At 48.2% G+C, this 19,854-nt stretch overlaps 1 protein-coding gene across 9 annotated transcripts in view; it reads right to left on the reverse strand.

Annotated features, from left to right (window-relative positions):
* Sun1 (Sad1 and UNC84 domain containing 1) overlaps nucleotides 1–19,854 on the reverse strand; it is a 48,145-nt gene that overhangs the window by 24,826 nt on the left and 3,465 nt on the right. For 8 of the 9 annotated variants that reach the window (XM_028756130.1, XM_028756134.1, XM_028756128.1 and 5 more), the window contains exons 2-3: nucleotides 8,235–8,331; nucleotides 1,206–1,400 (exon numbers count right to left, since the gene is read on the reverse strand). In XM_028756130.1, the coding sequence (XP_028611963.1) occupies nucleotides 1,206–1,400; nucleotides 8,235–8,311 (272 nt within the window). In that variant the 5' untranslated portion in view covers nucleotides 8,312–8,331. The remainder of the gene's footprint in view (nucleotides 1–1,205; nucleotides 1,401–8,234; nucleotides 8,332–19,854) is intronic. The other variant, XM_028756135.1, reaches the window with a different exon arrangement.

The raw sequence follows: 19,854 nt of genomic DNA on the forward strand, positions 1-19,854 counted from the left end.
CCAAAAAAAAAAAAAAAAAAAAAGAACTTCTTCTGCCTTTATTCCTATCACACAACACAGCAGCCCAAAAGCAAATGATAGCTAGATGTAGTGGCATCTGTCTTTAGCCCCAGCCATCAGGAGACAGAGGTAGGCAGACTATGTAAGACTGTCTCAAAACAAACAAACAAACAAAAATCCAAATGTTAAGCCGGGTGGTGGTGGCGCACACCTTTAATCCCAGCACTTGGGAGGCAGAGGCAGGTGGATTTCTGAGTTCGAGGCCAGCCTGGTCTACAGAGTGAGTTCCAGGACAGCCCGGGCTACACAGAGAAACCCTGTCTCGAAACTGCCCCCCCCCCCAAAAAAAAAAATCCAAATGTTTGTAAGTATCACACATCAAGTGATCTGAGTGGGTACACATAGGCCAAAGGGACCCAAGCCACCTCCTCCAGGAAACTGGTGTGATGAAGGCAGTACTAATATATACCCTAGGCACTGTCCTGGTCTCTTGTCGGAGGGACTGTAGCTTCAGGGCACCTCCACACCTCTGGGTGGCCTGACAGTAAGCTGTGCTTGGGAGTCAGCTACTACACCTCAACAGCCTGACATTTTACCTTACAGCCTGTAGGTCTCAGGCTGGGGCACACTACCAGAGGGCCCCAAGTAGTGTGAACAAAGTGCCAGCAATCTCTAAGGTAATGTGATTTTCATATGAGCAAAATGAACTAAGGAGTGCCACTTCTATTCAGTCTCAGAAGGTACAGACGGTGGGAACTTTTGCCATCAGCTACAGTGAAGACGAGGTGTGAAAGGAATAGAGACAACATGTACTGGCCACCCAACTGTACGTGCATAGTACCCAGCTCACACATGTCACAGACAGGCTTGAGTTGGCTATGACCCATCAGCAGCACGGACCCAGCAAGACTCCACTCTACACTTGGTAAGCCACTGAAGCTCGGCTCATGCCAGGATGAGGCGGTCTGTGGCTACGACCATGAGAATTGCATCTGCACTGCCATCTCCCCAACACCACCAGCTCCACCCTGCAGGTGGACCCCGAGCATTCCAGAATCAATCTGAGGCCGTTCAGATGGCAGATCTGCACATGTGTGCACAAACAATCCCAGGGGAAGAGCTTGACTTGACAATGTGAAAATCCGGGGCGGGGGGTATTGGGGGGAGGGAATGACAGCTGTGACGACAAGCCACATAATGCTCACCTGGTTTCTCTCCCCTTGGCGGGGGTGGCCCTGCTGGTGCTGATGTGTGTGTCAACAGCCTGGCTGTCCCCACTGCTGTACGTAGCTGTTGTTGTGACCAGGCGCAAACTGCGGCGGGACATCCTTGGAGAGTCAAATACAGGTTCCAACCTGTGCTCAGTCTCAAAATCCAGAGCATCCGAAGAATAACTAGAACTGGAAAAATACATGGCTGGAGGAAACACTGGTGGCCAGGCAAGTAGTGGCAGGACTCCTGAGGGATAACTTTATTGCACTGCAAGGGCAGCTATCAGTCAGGCAAGCAGCTGTGCATATGCCTTTGCCAACCTCCTTCACCTGCAGAGCTCAGCCGGGTGGGCCTGGGACTCTGGCTGAGAACAGCTGTTTGGGGCAGGCCAAGACTGTCGGAATCCCTAGCTCCAGGGAAGAATGGTGTCAGTGTATCATGATACAATCAGAGCACCGTTATAAGCAGACACCAGGCCTGACGGGGCAACTAACAAGACAGTGACACTGAAGAGACTAAAAGTGAATTCAGCAGTATGTTCTTGAGAAGAAAATGGAAAGTCCCAGGACACACATTTCATAAGCTGAAGCTAGATTACAATAAAAGCCCCCAGAGCCACGGAAGAGCCTGTCACTTTCGATGCCTCCCTCAGCTGTCAGCTCAGTGCAGGGGATAGAGTGATGCATCATCACTCTGGTGCACACTGCCACAGGGCCCCAAGTAGTGGTACAAGTTTGTTTAGGTCAGAAGCCAGCTGGCTGCCCACTCTGGTACCCTTGGGTTAAGACTATGCTAACCTCGGGGGCTGGAGAGATGGCTCAGCAGTTAAGAACACTGACTGCTTTTCCAGAGATCCTGAGTTCAATTCCCAGCAACCACATGGTGGCTCACAACCATCTGTAATGAGATCCAGTGCCCTCTTCTGGTGTGTCTAAGAGAGCGACAGTGTACTCATACACATAAAATAAATAAACAAATGTTTTTTTTAAAAAAGACTATGCTAACACCATGAACAGCACCCATTTTCATCATGACACAAGGAACCCAGTACCTCTGGAGAAGACGTTGCAATGATAAGGGTGACAACAGAGAAGCAGGAGGCAGCTAGGGAGAAGAGGGGAAGAGTCAGAGAATGCTGTCAGCTAGCACCTCGAGAACATAAGAGGGAAACAAAGTAGGCAGGAGAACAGCAGACCCCTTGGGGAACACTGCTTTATGGGTAACCTAACACAAGGGCTCTGTAGCCTCAAGGGTCTGGGGTGATGTAAGACCTCACAAATGGATCACCAATCCAGCCTGGTAAGCACCACTAGTCAGACCACTCAGAAGGCGGTACAAGTGGCTTCAGCAGGCATGGCCTTTAGGACACTCTGGTGTACTAGCTAAAGGCAGAGTCAGAATGAGATAGGAGCTGACAGCATGAATTCAATGAGAATGCTAGCTAGTTTCAATGAACCCTAAAATCAGACAACTTCCTTCTAGCAGAGCACTGTATATAATCATGGCTTTAGTTTAACAAAGATTACATTTTACGGCCATTCGGTGGTGGCGCACACCTTTAATCCCAGCACTTGGGAGGCAGAGGCAGGCGGATTTCTGAGTTCGAGGCCAGCCTGGTCTACAGAGTGAGTTCCAGGACAGCCAGGGCTACACAGAGAAACCCTGTCTCGAAAAAAAAAAAAAAAAAAAAGATTACATTTTACATCAGAATTAATCTTGCAGATATAGACCAGCACTGTGATAGTTTGACTAAGAATGGCTTCCACAGACTCATACTACAACGCTTAGTCACCAGGGAGTGGAACTATTTGAGAAGGATGAGGGATAGCTTTGTTGGAGTAGGTGTGGCCTTGCTGGAAGGAGTGTCACTGAAGGTGGGCTTTAGGTTTTCGAAAGTCCACACCAGGCCCAGTGCACCTCTATCCACTGTCTGCAGAATAGGTAGGATATAGAACTCTCAACTACTCCAGTGTCACGTACGCCTACATGCTGCCATGCTTCCTGGCACGAGAATGGACTAATCCCCTGAAACTGTAAGCAAGTCTCTGATTAAATGCTTTTGTTTACAAGTGTAGCTTTGGTCGTTGTGTCTCTTCACAGCAACACAACAGTGACTAAGGTAAGCACCATCTCTGCTTCCCATTCCTCAACACATATTCACCCTCAGATTCTAGCTGCAGGGTAAGGGACCCTCACAGCTCTGGGAGTGTTTGACCCTGTAATGTGGTAGGAAGAGCACAGGCTATTCTATATGCAAAGGACCAAACCACCTAGCAAGAGAAGCAAGGTCTTCCACATGGGAAGCTAAGAGAAAACACAAACTGCCCCACTCACACTGCTTACTACAGTCTGGATACAAAATGATGCCATAGGTAACGGGATAAATGTTTCATCTACAGCTACAGGCACTGATTTGGAACATTCTGGAAACAATAGGTAGGGCCTGACTAGAAGTAGTCACTGAGACTCCAGTTATTTCCATGTTCCCTGTTGTGGCATCAGTGAGGTAAGCAACCCACATCCCACAGTCCAGAATCAATAGAGCCGAAGACCACGGCCTGAGACTTGCAAAACTGTGAGTCAAATTATACCTTCATTTTAAAGGCTTCTGTCCCATATTTTTGTCACTGATGAGAGGTTGACACTGTGCTAAAAAGAAACTCACATTAAGTCTCTACACAGCACGTAAGCTCAGGAAATATCTACATGGTTCTCACACTTTCTCTATGTGCTGGGCAATAAATAATTCACAATCTGGATAGGGCAGAAGTGTCTGGGACAGATACAAAAGGAAAGGGAAGAAAAAGGGGACCAACTACTCTACTGACCTCCAAATGAAGAACTGGACTTGACAGTTCCCAGGTCTCTACTGTTTATCTGCTGAATCCACAGTTCTGTAGGGACTGTAGTTTAGTGTGTCACCAGCTACCTAGGCTGTCCAGGCTATAACCCATTACCCATAAGCATGGTTCCCACAGATAAGGACGCCCAGAGCCAGATGCAAGAGGGACCCTGCACCCCACTCCAGGCAGCATAAACCCCCAAATCCTGAAGCATTTTTAGTAGCTGTGTTTACAGGTTCCATCCAGCACAGGGAGACAAAGTGGTAGATGAAGTTACAGGTCCTCGTGATCAATCACAAAGACCATCCTGAGAAAAGTAACAGCTTGGATCTCTATAGACCCACTCTCCTAGAAAAAAGATTAATTTTTTCCAGAGAGAGAGAGAGGGAGGGGGAGGGGGAGGGGAGGAGAGACACATGGTTTGTATGTACAGGTCAGAGGACAGCTTTTAAATGACAATTCTCTCCTCCCATCATTTGTTTCCCAGGGATAGGAGTCAGTTCATTGGGCTTTGTGGTGACATGTTATTTAACCCACTAAGCCTTTGTAGCCCAGGCAAGTCTCTAACCTATCTCTGCTCTACTGAGTGGCAGCTGCAGTCACAGATACACACACAGACACACACAGAGACACAGACACAGACACAGACACACACACACACACAGAGTTCCTCAAAGAGGGAAACCTGACACACACCCTTCCTTCCTGCCGTAGTGACGAGCATCCTACAACCACGTCCTGTGCCCTATACTGAGTCCCTCCTAGCCTCCTGGGAGCCTTCCTTCTTACTCACTCAGGTTCTCTTGTAGGTCTAGGTCTGCCACAGCATCCAGACTCATCAGGGCCGAGACGTGAAAAGTAGCATGCATACTTGGCCACATCATGCCCCACTCCACCAGCACAGCTCCGCCCTGAGGGCCCTGGCTTCAAGCAGCTGACTCACGAGCTCAGTCCCAGCACTCCTGCCTTTCTATATATTTGGCCTGCTGCAGCCACCTGACTCCCAGGCACACTGAGGCTGGCTCACTACAGCCATCTCATGTCCCTCCCAGAGGAAAAAAGTAGTGACTGTCTACAGAGCGTGCAGTTCAAGGCCAGTGGGCTTCTGGGAGAGGTTTCCTCTCTGAGGGAGGCAAAGGCCATCAACAGCTGTTGTGACCCTTGTGAGCAGCTGACTGGGTTGACAACAGGTGGGTCAAAGAACAACACAAGCCGCCTCAATTCTCCAAGAGGAGCCTCAAATCTTCTCTAGACAATGACACAGACTCCATCACACCACGGGGCATGGAGCCATGCCAGTGAAGAGGGGCCAGTACAATGATACATAACTAAACTTCAGAACCAGGCTCGTGAGATTCTCTCTCAAAAAATAAAATCAGCAGCTGCAGAGATAAATCAATTAGTAAAGTGCTTGGAATACAAGCAGCAGGACTTGAGGTCAACCCCCAGCACCCACAAAAAAAATAAGTACGAGTAGCTTATGATTGCAACCCTAGCACCAGGCAGATCTCTGCCAACCAGCCTACCTCAATCAATGAGTGTCAGGTTAGAATCCTGTCTCAAAACACAATGTAGATGACTCCCGTGGTTGCTATCTGGCCTCAACACACACACACACACACACACACACCTACCTCTCCCTATCTGCATTCACACACAAATAAGAAAACAGAGATGCTCAAACACCACTTTACAGGAAATATTGGTAGACAAAGGAAAGAAAGAAAGAAAGAAAGAAAGAAAGAAAGAAAGAAAGAGAGAGAGAGAGAGAGAGAGAGAAAGAAGGAAGGAAAGGGAAAAATAAATAAGCTATCTAAACACAGGGTAACGATCTTCTTTTGAAAAAAACTCAGTATAAACACAAGAATAATCTGGGAATCTGTCTGTCTGTCTGTCTGACTGTCTGTCTGTCTGTGTTTATTTGGAGCTAGGGTCTGAATTACCCTGGAGCTCTCTACAGGCCAGATTGGCCTCAAGCAGAGCTCCCCCCGCCCGTGCCTCTTGGGTGTTTAGGGTAAAGGCCTATGTCACCACATCCCATCAAAACTGATATTCCGACTAGTATTCATAAACCAGTGTAGGCAAGAGAGAGCCCATGTCATTGAAAAATGGAGCTGCTGCAAAACAGAGCTCCAAAATCTTACGACGCATGGTGTTTTCTAAGAGAAAGGCCTTTTTTTTTCCCCAAAGGGGAAGGGGTTTATTCAGGGCAGAGGGCAAAGGTGGGGAGAGAAATGGGAGAAGATGTCGGAGAAAGAGGAGAGAGAGAGGAGAGAAGTGGAGGCCGGCCATGACCATGTGGAGAGAGGGGGAAGGGAAGGGGGGAGAGGCCAGGGGACAGAGAGAAGCTAGAGGCAAGAGAGCAAGAGAACAAGAGAGCTAGAGAAAGGCCTTTTAATTAGAGCACAGAGTGTGTAGATAGTCACTGAGATGGCTGAGAGCTAAGATATGAAAGTTGCTGAAGCAGCTCTGGAATGGGTTAGCAGGTGTTACTGGAGGAAAGCAGGGCGCAGCTGCTCTGCCTCCTGCTACCCTCAGCATCTGGCTGGGGACCAGAAGCCTGAAGCTGTACCCACAGAACCCTGTGCCATAGCTGTGCCCAGGCAGACCATCTCCTGCTGGGTCTTCCCAGCATCTCTGCCAATCCAGCTCCCTGTCCCAACCCTGCTCTCACGCCTGGCCCCTGCTGTCATGGCCTATGGCATGCTCACTTACTTTAGGGGCCCAGTTGCTACCCACTGTTAACTGGCTTGGACCACAGCCATATATCTCTCTTGCCCGTCAATCCTACCCACTCCAAAGAATCAACTAAGGTTGGGAATATTACCAATGGCTCTCACTGACCACCCACCCACCTTAGCATCCCTAGACAGGTCTGACCTACTCAGTCCTATGTACTTTAAGCACATCTCTATGGATCAACATCCTCAGTGGACTCCAGTCTACATACCCGACAGGTTACCACCACAGGCCCCACAAGCCTAATTGACCAAATGCTGCAACCCTCACTGCAGTCAAGCTCAGGTCTCCCTGGCCACAGGGATTCTTTAGTACTATACTTAAAATAGGTCATAAAGGCTAAAAGTCAATCACCAACAATAACTGTTTCTATGTTCCCAGACAGGCTCAGGGAAGTCACCTGAGCTGCCCACTCATTCACTTCTGACATAATCCAGGCTCCAGGCTAAATCATCATTGGGAGTTTGAGTGAGGCCAGCCTGGGTTATGTGGCTATGTGGGGACAACCTGTCTGAAAACTTAAGACTGAGCCCAGCGAGTGAAACTTGACTGAGGATGGAAACGGAAAGCAGAGTGGTCACACATCACCGCTGACCACTGCTGTCTAACAGCATCTTCTTGGGGCCAGTTCAGGAGAAAAGCGCTCTCCAACGTGCCATCAGAAAGCCACTGCGCCTGCCCGTAATCCCAGTGCTCAGGAAGTGGAGATTCCAGCACAAACAGCTAGCTAGACATCCAAACATGGTGAGCTCTGAATTCAGTGAGACCTCGCAGGAGTAAAGAAGGTAAGAATAAAGATACCCACATACACACAGCCGCACACTCGCACACATGGCCGCACACTCGCACACACTCACGCACAGTATCATCTTTAGATGCTTCCTTTAGGTTTTCTTGAGGATTCACCCTCACGGGGAAGCCACAGGACAATGACTCAGCGCATACATCTCACGGCCTCCCACATCCTGCCAGGCACACCCTAACCTAGTCGTACAACTGACTCTCCTGAGCACACAGGGCAGCTAGGAGGAGGCAAACTGGAAAGGAGCAGGGCACCAAGCAGCTACTGAGGCTCAACGGACCCAGACATCCTGTGTGGAGCATGCTCCTGGAAGCTGGCCTTCCGAAGACAGCCCCTAGGCCAGGGTCTCTGGTGGATGCTCAACTCTACTGAAGCCAGAGAGAAACACTGGCCACACTAACAGGCTGGCTCCCAGTCATGGCCACAGGGTGGAGCCTGGAACAGTGAGTCACTCAAAGTGACTAACACCTGAGTCACTGGAAGAGGTGACTCAGAAGTCCACAGCTCTAGGAGACACTGGCAGCCGCCATGATCATTTATGAGCTGTATAGAGCTCAATGCAGTATGACTGTCAAATCAACACAGAGCTGTGTGCTCTGAGGCCTGTGGCACTGCACACCACCACAACACTCACTCACCTCAGTGCGTAGGTGTAGCCAGTGTTCTCTGGCACACACTGGGGTGGGGTGTATGTGTGCAGCCGAGAAAAGTCCATGTTCACTGTTTCAGACCATGCTGCAAGAGACAGAAGAGGACCAGATGTTAGAGGGTTAGCAGAAGTTCAGAGACAGAGCTGGCAGTCCCATTTTGACTGTAACAAAAGATATCGTTTTTCTTAGTCCCAGGTCAAAGGTTCTGTCATGTTAGCTCCAAATGTGTGCATAAAAGCAAAGCTCTGGCCACAGAAGCTCGTCCGTGTCCACCAGGGCTGGATCCCAGAACCCATGTAAAGCCAGACACTGAAGTTCATCTGTAATCCTACTGTTCTCATGGTGAGATGGGAGGTTAAGACAGAAGCATCCCCAGGAGTGTACGGGTGAGACAGCCTGGTACACATTCCCACTGTCTCAAACAAGGTGGAAGGCAAGGAACAACGCTTGACATTTTCCTCTGATCACCATACTTGTACACACACACACACACACACACACACACACACACACACACAATCATATGCTAGCCCCCCACCTCAAAACCAAAAGATAACAAGCAAGCGAGGCGTGATAATAATCCCAACACCAGAGAGACTGAAGCAGAAGAATATCATGAGTTTGAAGCCAGCATGGTCTACATAGCAGGACCCTCACTAAAAATAAAACGTAACGAGAACTCTTGGGAGGCTTATATAAACTGGGTACTTTCTAAGAAAAACTGACAAGTGACTCCAAAAGGCTTTTTAAAATGTGGCTTTTTTTGGTGTGGGAGAGGTGGTATTTCAAAACAGTGTTTCTCTGTGTAGCTCTGCTGTCCTAGAATTTACTTTGTAGACCAAGCTGGCCTTAATGGGTATCTGCCTGTCTCTGCCTCCAAAGTGCTAGAATTAAAGGTGTGAGCCACCACAACAAACTAAGACAGTTTTCTTCCTTCCTTTCTCTCTTCCTTCCATCTTTCCCTCTCTTGCTTGTTTTTGAGGACTCTTATATAGTCCTGGAACTCACTATGTAGACCAGAATGGGCTCAAACTCACAAATCACAAGGTTCCCTTGCCTCTGCCTCCCAAGTGCTGGGGGTCCTTTAGGCCTGTGCCACCACACTGGGCCTGAGACTTTCCATTTCTTGAAGGTGTCACATGCTCTCTTCTTCTGGCATAAGGGGTGGCATTAAGTAAAAGGGCTAACTTTTATCCTATGGTCAGAGAGCAACACTGCCATCCATACTTTGCTGCAAAGCTGAGGTTTACATGGGTATGTCAGAACCAAAGAAGAAAACACAGCAGAAAGGAAGGAAAAACAACCAGGAGTTGGAGACTTTTCTATCTTCCCCCCTAGGCAGCCACAGTTCACATGGAATGCACTGGAGACCTCATAAAGATGGGCTGCGCCTGCACACCTACTGTTCACAAGGCCCCGGGGTTTCACCCCAGAACTGAAAACCAAGATAACACAATTCCTCACTGTAATGTGAATCATGGCCCATTGAAAACCCTAGAAGTGCCGTGGTGGCTGACACCTGCAACCCCGACACACACGCCTCATCTACATAGTAAGTAACTCTCCAACCACTCCCTTTACAAGAGTGACACAAAACCAAACCCAAACAAACAGACAGAACTGAGGAAGCCAGGCATGGTGGTTCACTGCCGAGCTCAGCAGGTAGAGAAGGGGACACTGTGAATCTGAAGCCTGCTGAGCTATAAAGGGCAATCTTGTTTCAAATAAACAGACTTAAAATCAAATTGATAGAAGAGGAAGAAGTAAAGTGGAAATTAACAATATCCTGCACGACAACAACATGTTGCACAGAAATGGCACTTATAAGCTCATCCAAAGTTTTGCTTTTTTTTTTTTTTTTTTCAAGACAAGAGTTTCTCTTTACGTAGCCCTAGCTGTCCTATGTAGACCAGGCTGGCCTCAAACTCACAGAGTGCTGGGATAAAAGGCGTGTGCCGCCACTTCCTGGCTGAAAGCACTTTCATTATATTATTTTGTCTTTTAAGGGTTTAAATTTTTTATGTGCATGAGTGAGTGTTTTGCCTATATATACACATGTGCACCATGTACATGACTGGTTCTCACCGAAGCCAGAATGGGGTGTAGTATCCCCTGAAACTGTACTTATAGATGGTTGTGGGTGTTGGGAAATGAACCTGGTCCTCTGGAAAGGCAGGAAGTATTCTTACCCACTGAGCCTTCCATCACTCCAGTCCTAACACTATTTTCCTTAAAATAGCCCAAATAGTCTCTTAAAAAGAAAACACTCATAAAAACTACCATACCTGTATGGTATCTCTATGGTGACACATGGCTATCAATCATCTCAACATCTGGGAGACAGAGGCAGGAGGATTGGGAATTCTAGGTCAGCCTAGGCTGCAATATGGTGTGTCATACACTGCTGCTACTGCTGATTACTGCAGCACTGATTCTCTTTTGGTCTTTTAGAAATGAAGTCTCATAACGTCTTCAAGGCTGACTTTTTTGTTTTGTTTTTGTTTTTTCCGAGACAGGGTTTCTCTGTATAGCCCGGGCTGTCCTGGAACTCACTCTGTAGACCAGGCTGGCCTTGAACTCAGAAATCTGCCTGCCTCTGCCTCCCAAGTGCTGGGATTAAAGGCGAGTGCCACCACTGCCCAGCTCAAGGCTGACTTCTAACTCAGGGCTCAATCAATCCTCCTGCCTCAGCCTCCTCAGCAGCTAGGACAGAAGGCACTTGTCATCACACCCAGCAGGTCTAAGAACTCCACGACATACCTGTGAGAAAACACTTTGGCCTGTCAGCCACACCCCTGGCAGGTGAGGGGACAAGTGAACAACTTCTACAGAGAACAGCAACTGCTGAACCCACAGAATTCCTGATACCTGCTTAGCTGCTCCATACCCCTTTTGTGTATTAGCGACTCTTGAACAGACCCAGAGGAGAATGTCAAGGCACAGAACCTGACAACTCACTGGCTCCAACCTCCTGGCTGGCCCCCAAGGCCTCAGCACACTGCTCCCCGCCCCCAAGCACAATAGGGCCCCACCCTGGTGGAATGTAATACTGGATTCCGAGCAGGCGACCTGAGCATTCTGTGCTGAGTGACAGCATCAGTAGACAACCCTCATTCTTAACTTCTTCAGGACAGGTGTCCCACCGCTTCTCTTCATCCATTATCCTTTCAACATCCAAACCCAACTTCCTCCCTTCACTCCCCAGAAGGACTTACACTGCCCAGTCTTCCAGCAAATTCACTGTGTGGCGTGATCAAGCCTGAGCCCAAGGACACCACAGACATCTGGCAAGCTCTCTCTAGTCTAAACACTCTAGTGGATGGGGCATTTTTGGCCTGGCTCAACCTCCAGACATGCAAAGCAATGCCAAAATCCATGGCTAATGCCTGCAAGCCCTGATGAGGACTAGAAGGCAAAGGGATCACTAGGGGTAATATCACAGCAGAGAGAGACTTGGCCCTGTCATACCACTCACACCAGCTATATGGGACAACAAAGTCTCACACAGTCAAGACTTGATTCCCACAGGTGGGGAGCAGGGACATGTCAGAGGTTATGTATGTGTTTCTATGGGGACAAATAGCTTGGCATGCTCTCACCCATGGAGCCATGGGAAAGCTCCAGGACAGAGGAGGCCACACATCTCACTGCACATCCTGGTGTCTGCACAGTTCAGCCCAGTTCTCACAGTCAGTGGGACAACCATGCCACCATCTAAGGAGAATCTAACTTCCTCTGAGCACAAATCTACAAGAGGAACAAAGACAGCCAGGAGCCAAGGGCCAGCTTCCGGTCAAAGGCTCGAAGGTCCACAGGAGTGGTCTGGACACCTGCAACTGAGGATGGTGGGATGAAAAAGTGTCTGATGAACTGAGATACAAAGGTGATGATACACAGAGCACCAGTGTGAACACACGCTGAGTCCAGGCAGCCAGGTCTAGGGCAGGACAGGGAGGAAGCAATAACTGATGACATCAGGCCTGAATGGATCCTGAGCCTTCCCCTCCGTTAAACCTGATGTCTCTTGAATCTTCAGAGCTCTGGTAGGTATCACATTCTCTAGAGAAGCCTACTAACCACAAAGCTGTGTGCAGATTACCACTCTCCCTGTTTCCCAATACTAAGCTAATATGTCCTCACTAAGTGAGGACACAGAACCCTAAACCATCTGACATGGGCCCAAACTCACCAGCCCCGTAGTCTACTGATGATCCAGCCAATCACCCCACAGCCCAGAAAACATGACTGCACTCACAGGCACATGCACACACACACACACACACACAGACACACACACAGGCGCGCGCACACACATGCAGAAAAGCAGCCCATTCCTTCTCAAGCTCACCGCAGATCTGAATTACAGGACAAAAGTTACCATTAAGATTTATTTTATGGGGCTGGAGAGATGGCTCAGCAGTTAAGAGCACTGACTGCTCTTCCAGAGGTCCTGAGTTCAATTCCTAGCAACCACATGGTGGCTCACAACCATCTGTAATGCCATTTGATTTTCTCTTCTGGTGTGTCTGAAGATAGTGTACTCATATAAATAAAATAAATAATTCTTAAAAAAAAGAAAAAGAAAGATTTATTTTACTCTTTGGCACACACCTGCAGTCAATGCTGTTCAGGAAGCTCAGGAAGACAGAGTGTGAATTCAAGGTAGCCTGAGTGATATAAAGAGTAAGATGGGGGCTGGAGAGATGGCTCAGTGGTTAAGAGCACCGACTGCTCTTCCAGAGGTCCTGAGTTCAATTCCCAGCAACCACATGGTGGCTCACAACCATCTGTAATGGGATCTGATGCCCTCTTCTGGTGTGTGTGAAGACAGCTACTCATATACATAAAATAATTAATTCTTTAAAAAAAAAAAAGAGTAAGATGATCTCAAAAAACCAAGTCAGAGAGGACAGAATGGAGAAGTATACCTATGGCAGAGCCTGACAGGCACACACTGCAATGTCAGCTGCAATTACTTTGTAGGAAATATAAGCTATGCTGTAAGTTAAAACAGAGAATGGGGGTTGGGGATTTAGCTCAGTGGTAGAGCGCTTGCCTAGCAAGAGCAAGGCCCTGGGTTCAGTCCTCAGCTCTGAAAAACAAACAAACAAACAAACAGACAGAATGATTTAGGTTTGCAGCTATTAGGGGTGGGAGTGCTGCTAACATGGCTCAGCAGGTCAAGGTGCTTGGAGTCAAGCCTAACAATCTAAATTCAAATACCTGCAACCCACGTGACAAAGGCAGAAACTGAGACCTGACCGCAAGTCATCCTCTGACCTACACACACACACCATCAGTCTTCCCTCTGGGTATCTCTCTCTCATACATTCGGAGAAGCAATAAACGAATGTAAAGGTTTAAAAATAAACGTATTTAAGATTGTTTCCTCCTAGGCCAATAATCCCAGAGTTGGAAGATTAACTCAACCGTGTCCTGAACAGAAGACTAAAGTCCACTGATCATCATAGATGGCTCAGACACACCTGGTCCCTCACAGGCTCATGTCACCACCTAGAGGCCAAATGTAATCTGCTGTTCCTCCTGGTATCCAAGCACAGGCTTAGCAGCTTCACAATGTTCCATTCCCGAGACCCTTCTCATCTGCTGCCCAGAGTCTGCCTCCTGGCTGCACCCTGAAGAAGTGTTCTGTGGGGTCTCAGTCTATGGGACTGATGGGAAATGGTCTGCATCCATAGGCTGAAGGGTAACAAAACCATCAGTGAAGAAATACAACTGTTTTCAACAGCATCAGCAAACCCTGAAAAGACCCCGTTGGTCACCAGAGGTCCTGTCACTCCTCCAGCCTTTCTAGCTGCCTAAACCAGTGTTACCACTGAAATGAACCTTGTTCAGATCATGCTCCCCACAGGTGCCCCAGCCTCAAGGATTTGCCTGAAGTCAGTTTGCTGCTGGAGCATAGGCAGGGGCTGAGTGTAGGCTCCAGGGCATTAGCCTAGCACACTGCCCCACACAGAACAGAAGGTGGAGAGCCAGAGCTTCGGATGAAGCAGACACAGGAGCTCTACCCTCCAAGCTGTCCACATGAGGGCCTGTCACATGCTAGGTAAAATGCTCTACCCAACCACAACTGCCACCATGCCACTAGCCCCGAAAGTGTTTTTATAAGAAGACATGTCTCAGCGGGATCCTTCAGTACATTCATATCTCACTCACCACTACTCCCCTTGGAGGATTCACATACACTGAAGATGAAATGTAAAGCCTAGGTCTTGTCTGTGAATGTTTCCATCAAAAATGAGTTTCAGCAGGGCAGTGGTGGTACACACCTTTAATCCCAGTACTTGGGAGGCGGAGGTGGGCGGATTTCTGAAGCCTGGTCTACAGAGTGAGTTCCAGGACCGCCAGTCTTTCCACCCTATCACCCAAATCTCTGCCACCTAGAATATCTGTACTTTCTTCACAACAAAACAGAAAATACATCAGGAAAATTTCAGGAACACATTAAATATAGCTTCATTCAAACAACACAAACCTAAGACACAGAACAGAACTGCAGCTCTCAAATAAAACAAGCACAGTCTTTCTACTGGTCCCTGCTGAGAGCCATAGCAGGGGACAGCTGTCTGGGTTGGGTCTCAGATACTGACCACACAAGAGATCTGATCTGCACCCATGGTGATGAAACTCTATGTGAAAAATAACAGAGCACTTGGTCTCAGAGACACCCTGAGAAGCAAACCTGAAAACTGATGGCAGCACCTCCTTCTGTCTCTGGGAAGGTGGAAGATGCTGCAGTTGGGGCTGGCACCTCCTGGCACTGTCAGTAAAGTACATCCAGAAAGCCATACCACAGCTTTGGCCAGAAATCATGATGACCTGCCCCAGGGGAGGGCCACAGCATGTCTTAAAAACACTTTCCCTACCATTTGAGATCAAATCCTGGAGACTCACGTCTGCCAGTGCACCCCACTACAATTTGAGGGGGCAGGGAGTACAGGATGCCAGGCTCTCCTATAGTTCCCTAGGAAGCACCATCTGTCATAGGCCTCATCCCTCAGTGGTGCTCTGAAACCCCATCACACCATAACTGGTAGTGGGTGCTCCCCTGGCCCTTCTAGACAGATGCTTCACTTGATCCCTGCCTACAGGACCGTCTACAAGAACCGAGGCAGCACAGCACAGCCACACGCATCATGTACATGCATGTTCCACCTCCGCCTCACCGATTCACCATCACCTAGGACTTAGCTCTCCACATTAGCCAGGTGCTACCTAGCAGGCTCAGTGACTATGTTCACTGTCAAGAAAAATACTTGAGCTGGGCAGTGGTGACGCGCGCCTTTAATCCCAGAACTTGGGAGGCAGAGGCAGGCGGATTTCTGAGCTTGAGGCCAGCCTGGTCTACAGAGTGAGTTCCAGGACAGCCAGGGCTACACAGAGAAACCCTGTCTCGAAAACCAAAAAAACAAAAACAAAAACAAAAACAAACAAAAAAAAACCTTGAAAACTGATGTTTCTTTGGTTTCTTTTTTGCAATGCTAGAGATGAAACCCAAGGGATTTTGCATGCTGTGAAAGTGCTCTATAGCTGTGAATATTCCAGAGTAACCTCTTGTAAAAACCAAGTTTTTGCTAGGCCTAGAGTACAACTGCAGAGGCTGATACAAGAGGACTACAAGTTTCTAGCCAGCATGGCTACATAGCAAGGTCCTCCCTGCCTCAAAAGTAAATAATTCTGCCATATTTATTGGGGGAAAAATCAGTATTAAACACACACACACAGACACACACACACTCGCGGCACCTACCTTAGACCAGGTTTGATAGGGCATCCTTGTAACTAAGCATGAGGAAGCTGAGATAGGAACAGAGAACTAGAGGCCAGCCTAGGTTACAAAGTCAGACTCTGCTTTTTTTTTTAAAAAAAAAAAAAAAAAAAAAAAAAGCAAAAGCCAGGCATGGTGGTGTACCTCTATAATCCCAGCCCCCAGAAGGCAGAGGCAAGTGGATCTCCGAGTTCCAGGTCAGCTTGGTCTACACAGACAGTTCTGGCCCAGATAGAGTTATACAGGGAGACCCTGTCTCAAAACAAACAAACAAACAAACAAACAAACAGATAAATAAAAAACATCAGTACTATGACCCAGTATGGTGGGATAGGTCTGTAGTCCCAGCTACTTGAAAGGCTGATAGGACAATCTCAAGTAGGTCTGCCTGTTCTACAGACTACTTAGCCAGCCTGAACAACTTAGTAAGACCCTATCCCAAAAAGGATTTTACAAATAATAATAAAATAAAAAAGACTACAACCAGGCCATACAGCTCAGTGACAGGACTAAGCAAGCAAGCCTGTACGAGGACCTGGGTTCAATGCCCAACACTGAAAAAAGAACAAAGCAGAAAGCAGCAGCAGCAGCACCAGGGCATGCAGACAGGGGCACTCTGAAACCACACCTGCCCTGAGGGAATCCTCTCTGCTGCTTGGGGAACCACTGGCCCAGGAAACCCTTTCGTACCACCTGTCTGTGACTTGCAGTTTAATTCTGCAAAGGTCAAAAGGCATCTGTCACAGAGATCTTGTCTCCACACTAAAATCTATGACCCATACTGCCAAAGATGGGGAGCACCTGCCTGACCATCGAAGACTATACTGCTTGATGAGCAGAACCCATCAGAGCCTAGCATCTCGGGGAGAGCTGCTCATCTGTCACCGGTGAAGGGACCGGTTTCAGATGCAGAGCTAGCATTCTCAGATTCGCCATCGGAAAATCTAGTGGGGTAGGAGGTCCAGAATGGCAGTGCATTCCAAGTTTGGGCAGTGGGGAGGGGAAAACAGGAGCGTGTTTTCAATCAAGTGGTGGCATGGCAACCCTTCAGCCGGTGTCCAGGACCAGCCCCTTGAGGATTTACTACAACAACAACAAGCACTCAGGAGCAGCAGCCTGAGGGCTCAGTGCTCTGGGAGGCATCCTGCCAGCCCCTGGGACTCTCTTGCCTTACCTGAGACCTTTAAGGGAGGGCAAGAGTCCTGAGGCTGACTTTTAAATTGCTGCCATTGTTTACTGGGAGCAAATGCAGAGTGGCCTAGTTTATGGGATGTCAACCCCAAAAGGAGCAGAGCAATTGGGAGAGCATTGGACTCACAAACCCAGAAGGTGAAGCACACTCCATTTAATACCCATGGTCTTTGAAAACAGGTCACCTAGTAAGCTCCAGTCAGCATGTCCCTGTGACAGATGAGCCCAGGGCCAGCAAGATGGCTCAGTAGGCAAAGGTACTTGTCACAAAGCCTAGGGACCTGAGTTGGATCACTGGAATCCACGTGAAAGGAGAGAACTGACTCGGGCAAGCTGTCCTCTCCTCTCTAGGTGTTATGGCACATGCACCTGCACAGGGAACAAATTAGGCGTTGAACAATGGCATCAGATTTCATGGACAGGCAGATGCACATGGAACAGAAAGGAAGAGCTAAGAGAAAAGGAGTGTTTGGAACAGCAAAAGTGCCTGGTTTTCATGGAAGAACTCCAGAGACTCAAGAACTAGTGACACCCATTTAACACGTGCAAGTGAGGGTGTCAGGGAAACTAAGTGTCTGGAGGAGGTCAGACCTGAAGTCTGTTGGCGATGCCCTCGGGGGAAACCACTGAGCAGGGCAGTAAGTGTAGAGAATCCCCACACCCCTTCATGCATAATACAATATTCAACAGCCAAGTGTAGTGGCTCACATCTGAATTCCCAGCTCTTTGCAAGTAATACTCCAAGTCTGGGGTACAAAGCTGGCCCCACCTTGCCAAAAAATTAAAGTGTGTGGGTGTGGCTCAGTGGGTAGAATGAACACTTCTCGTACACGGGCGCTGGGTTCCATCCTGCATTGCATAAACCAGATGTGGTGGTATACATGTGATCCTGCAGAGGCAGGAGGAGCATAAGTTCATCCTCAGCTACACAGGCAGCTCAGTCTGGGAGGGAACTTCCTGAATCCAGCACACAGGCATCAGTGAGAAGCCCACAGGCAGCATCATACCGGAAGGTGAAAAGACCTACTGCTCCCAAGTGAAGGGAGGAAAGGACAAGGCAGCAGTGGATCTAACAGTGTCCTGATGTTCAAGCCAGAGCAACTACTCAAGACAAGGGGAGAAAAGACATACAGACGGGAAGGCAGTAAGAGTAAGGCAACCTTTCCTCTCAGCTGACGGCATTTCATAGACAGAACAGCGTAAAGCTAACAAATTCAGCAAAGCGGCAGGGTACACAGCCACACAAAGCCAGCTGTGCGCTACAACGAACAAGGTAAGCGGAATTGAGAACTCCTTCCACAACAGCACAGGCAAGAAAAGGGCTTGGGAGTCAATTTCACCTCCCAAGGGCTGAACTGGGCACTGAATGCCACAAGGAAATGTAAAAGTCCAAGAACAGAAAGACTCACTATCCTGACAAGCAATGCTGCCCAAGGGATCTACAGAAGTACTGTGACCCTTGTCAATATCCCAGGGCCCTTTCTGCAAACCTGGAAATGCCGTTCCTCATTTACACAGAGCTGCAGAAGGTTCCAGAGAACAAGTAAGTCTGGAAAAAGTAGCTGAGCTGAGGAGTCCACTGCAAGCCCTACAGTCCTGGCATACAAGCAGACATACTCCAACAGAATGGTATACAGGGTCAAAGGCTAACCTTCCTTCTGGAGCCAGCTGACAAGGGAAGACGGTCTCTTTCTGCAAATGCTGCTAGAATGGTTGAGCTTTCAGGGGAAGAATGAAGTCAGACCCTCGGACATCATAGCCCACAATGAACTCACAACAGGTCAAAGACCTAAATACAACCACAAAAACTATCAAACTTTAAAAAAGAACGTATACAGACAAGTCTTCATGATCTAGAGTTTGCAATATACCTACCTAAAGAAAACAAAACTTGGCCAGGCGGTGGTGGCACACGCCTTTAATCCCAGCACTTGGGAGGCAGAAGCAGGTGGATTTCTGAGTTCGAGGCCAGTCTGGTCTACAGAGTGAGTTCCAGGACAGCCAGGACTACACAGAGAAACCCTGTCTCAAAAAACCAAAAAAAAAAAAAAAAAACAAAAAAAAACAAAAAAAAGCTTTATTACTTCAAGCACTAAAAATGCCTAAGAGGCAGGGCAGATAAGTCTCTTAAGTTTGAGTAAGCATGGTCTACAGAGAGAGTTCCAGGCCAGCTAGGGCTATACATGGCACCCTGCCTCAAAACAACAGCACAACAGATACTATGAAAAAGATGGCCACCACTGGCAAACGGCTCAATAGTTAAAGCATTTGCCACATATGCCAGATGCCCAGAGTTCATCCCCAGGACCAAGGGAAGGTGAAAGAGAACTTAATCCACAAAATTGGCCTCTGACTTACAAATACATACACATATCACACGCAATGATAGTTAGGGGGAGGGGTCAAAGGTAGAGCAAAGCATGACAACAAACACCAGTCATCCTAGCACCCAGGAGGCCGAGGCAGAAGGAACATGACTTTGAAACCAGTCTGAGACTACGGTGAGATGCTACTCAAAGAGAGATGGGCACAGAGGTAGGGCGGTGTCTGCAACTCACATATGCACATCTGGAATGTATAAACAACTTTCACAATCAAGACAACCTAATTAAAAGACAGGAAAAGGCT

The sequence above is a fragment of the Grammomys surdaster genome, unplaced genomic scaffold (assembly GCF_004785775.1).
Source record: "Grammomys surdaster isolate TR1022 unplaced genomic scaffold, NIH_TR_1.0 126109, whole genome shotgun sequence".
Lineage (NCBI taxonomy): Eukaryota > Metazoa > Chordata > Mammalia > Rodentia > Muridae > Grammomys > Grammomys surdaster.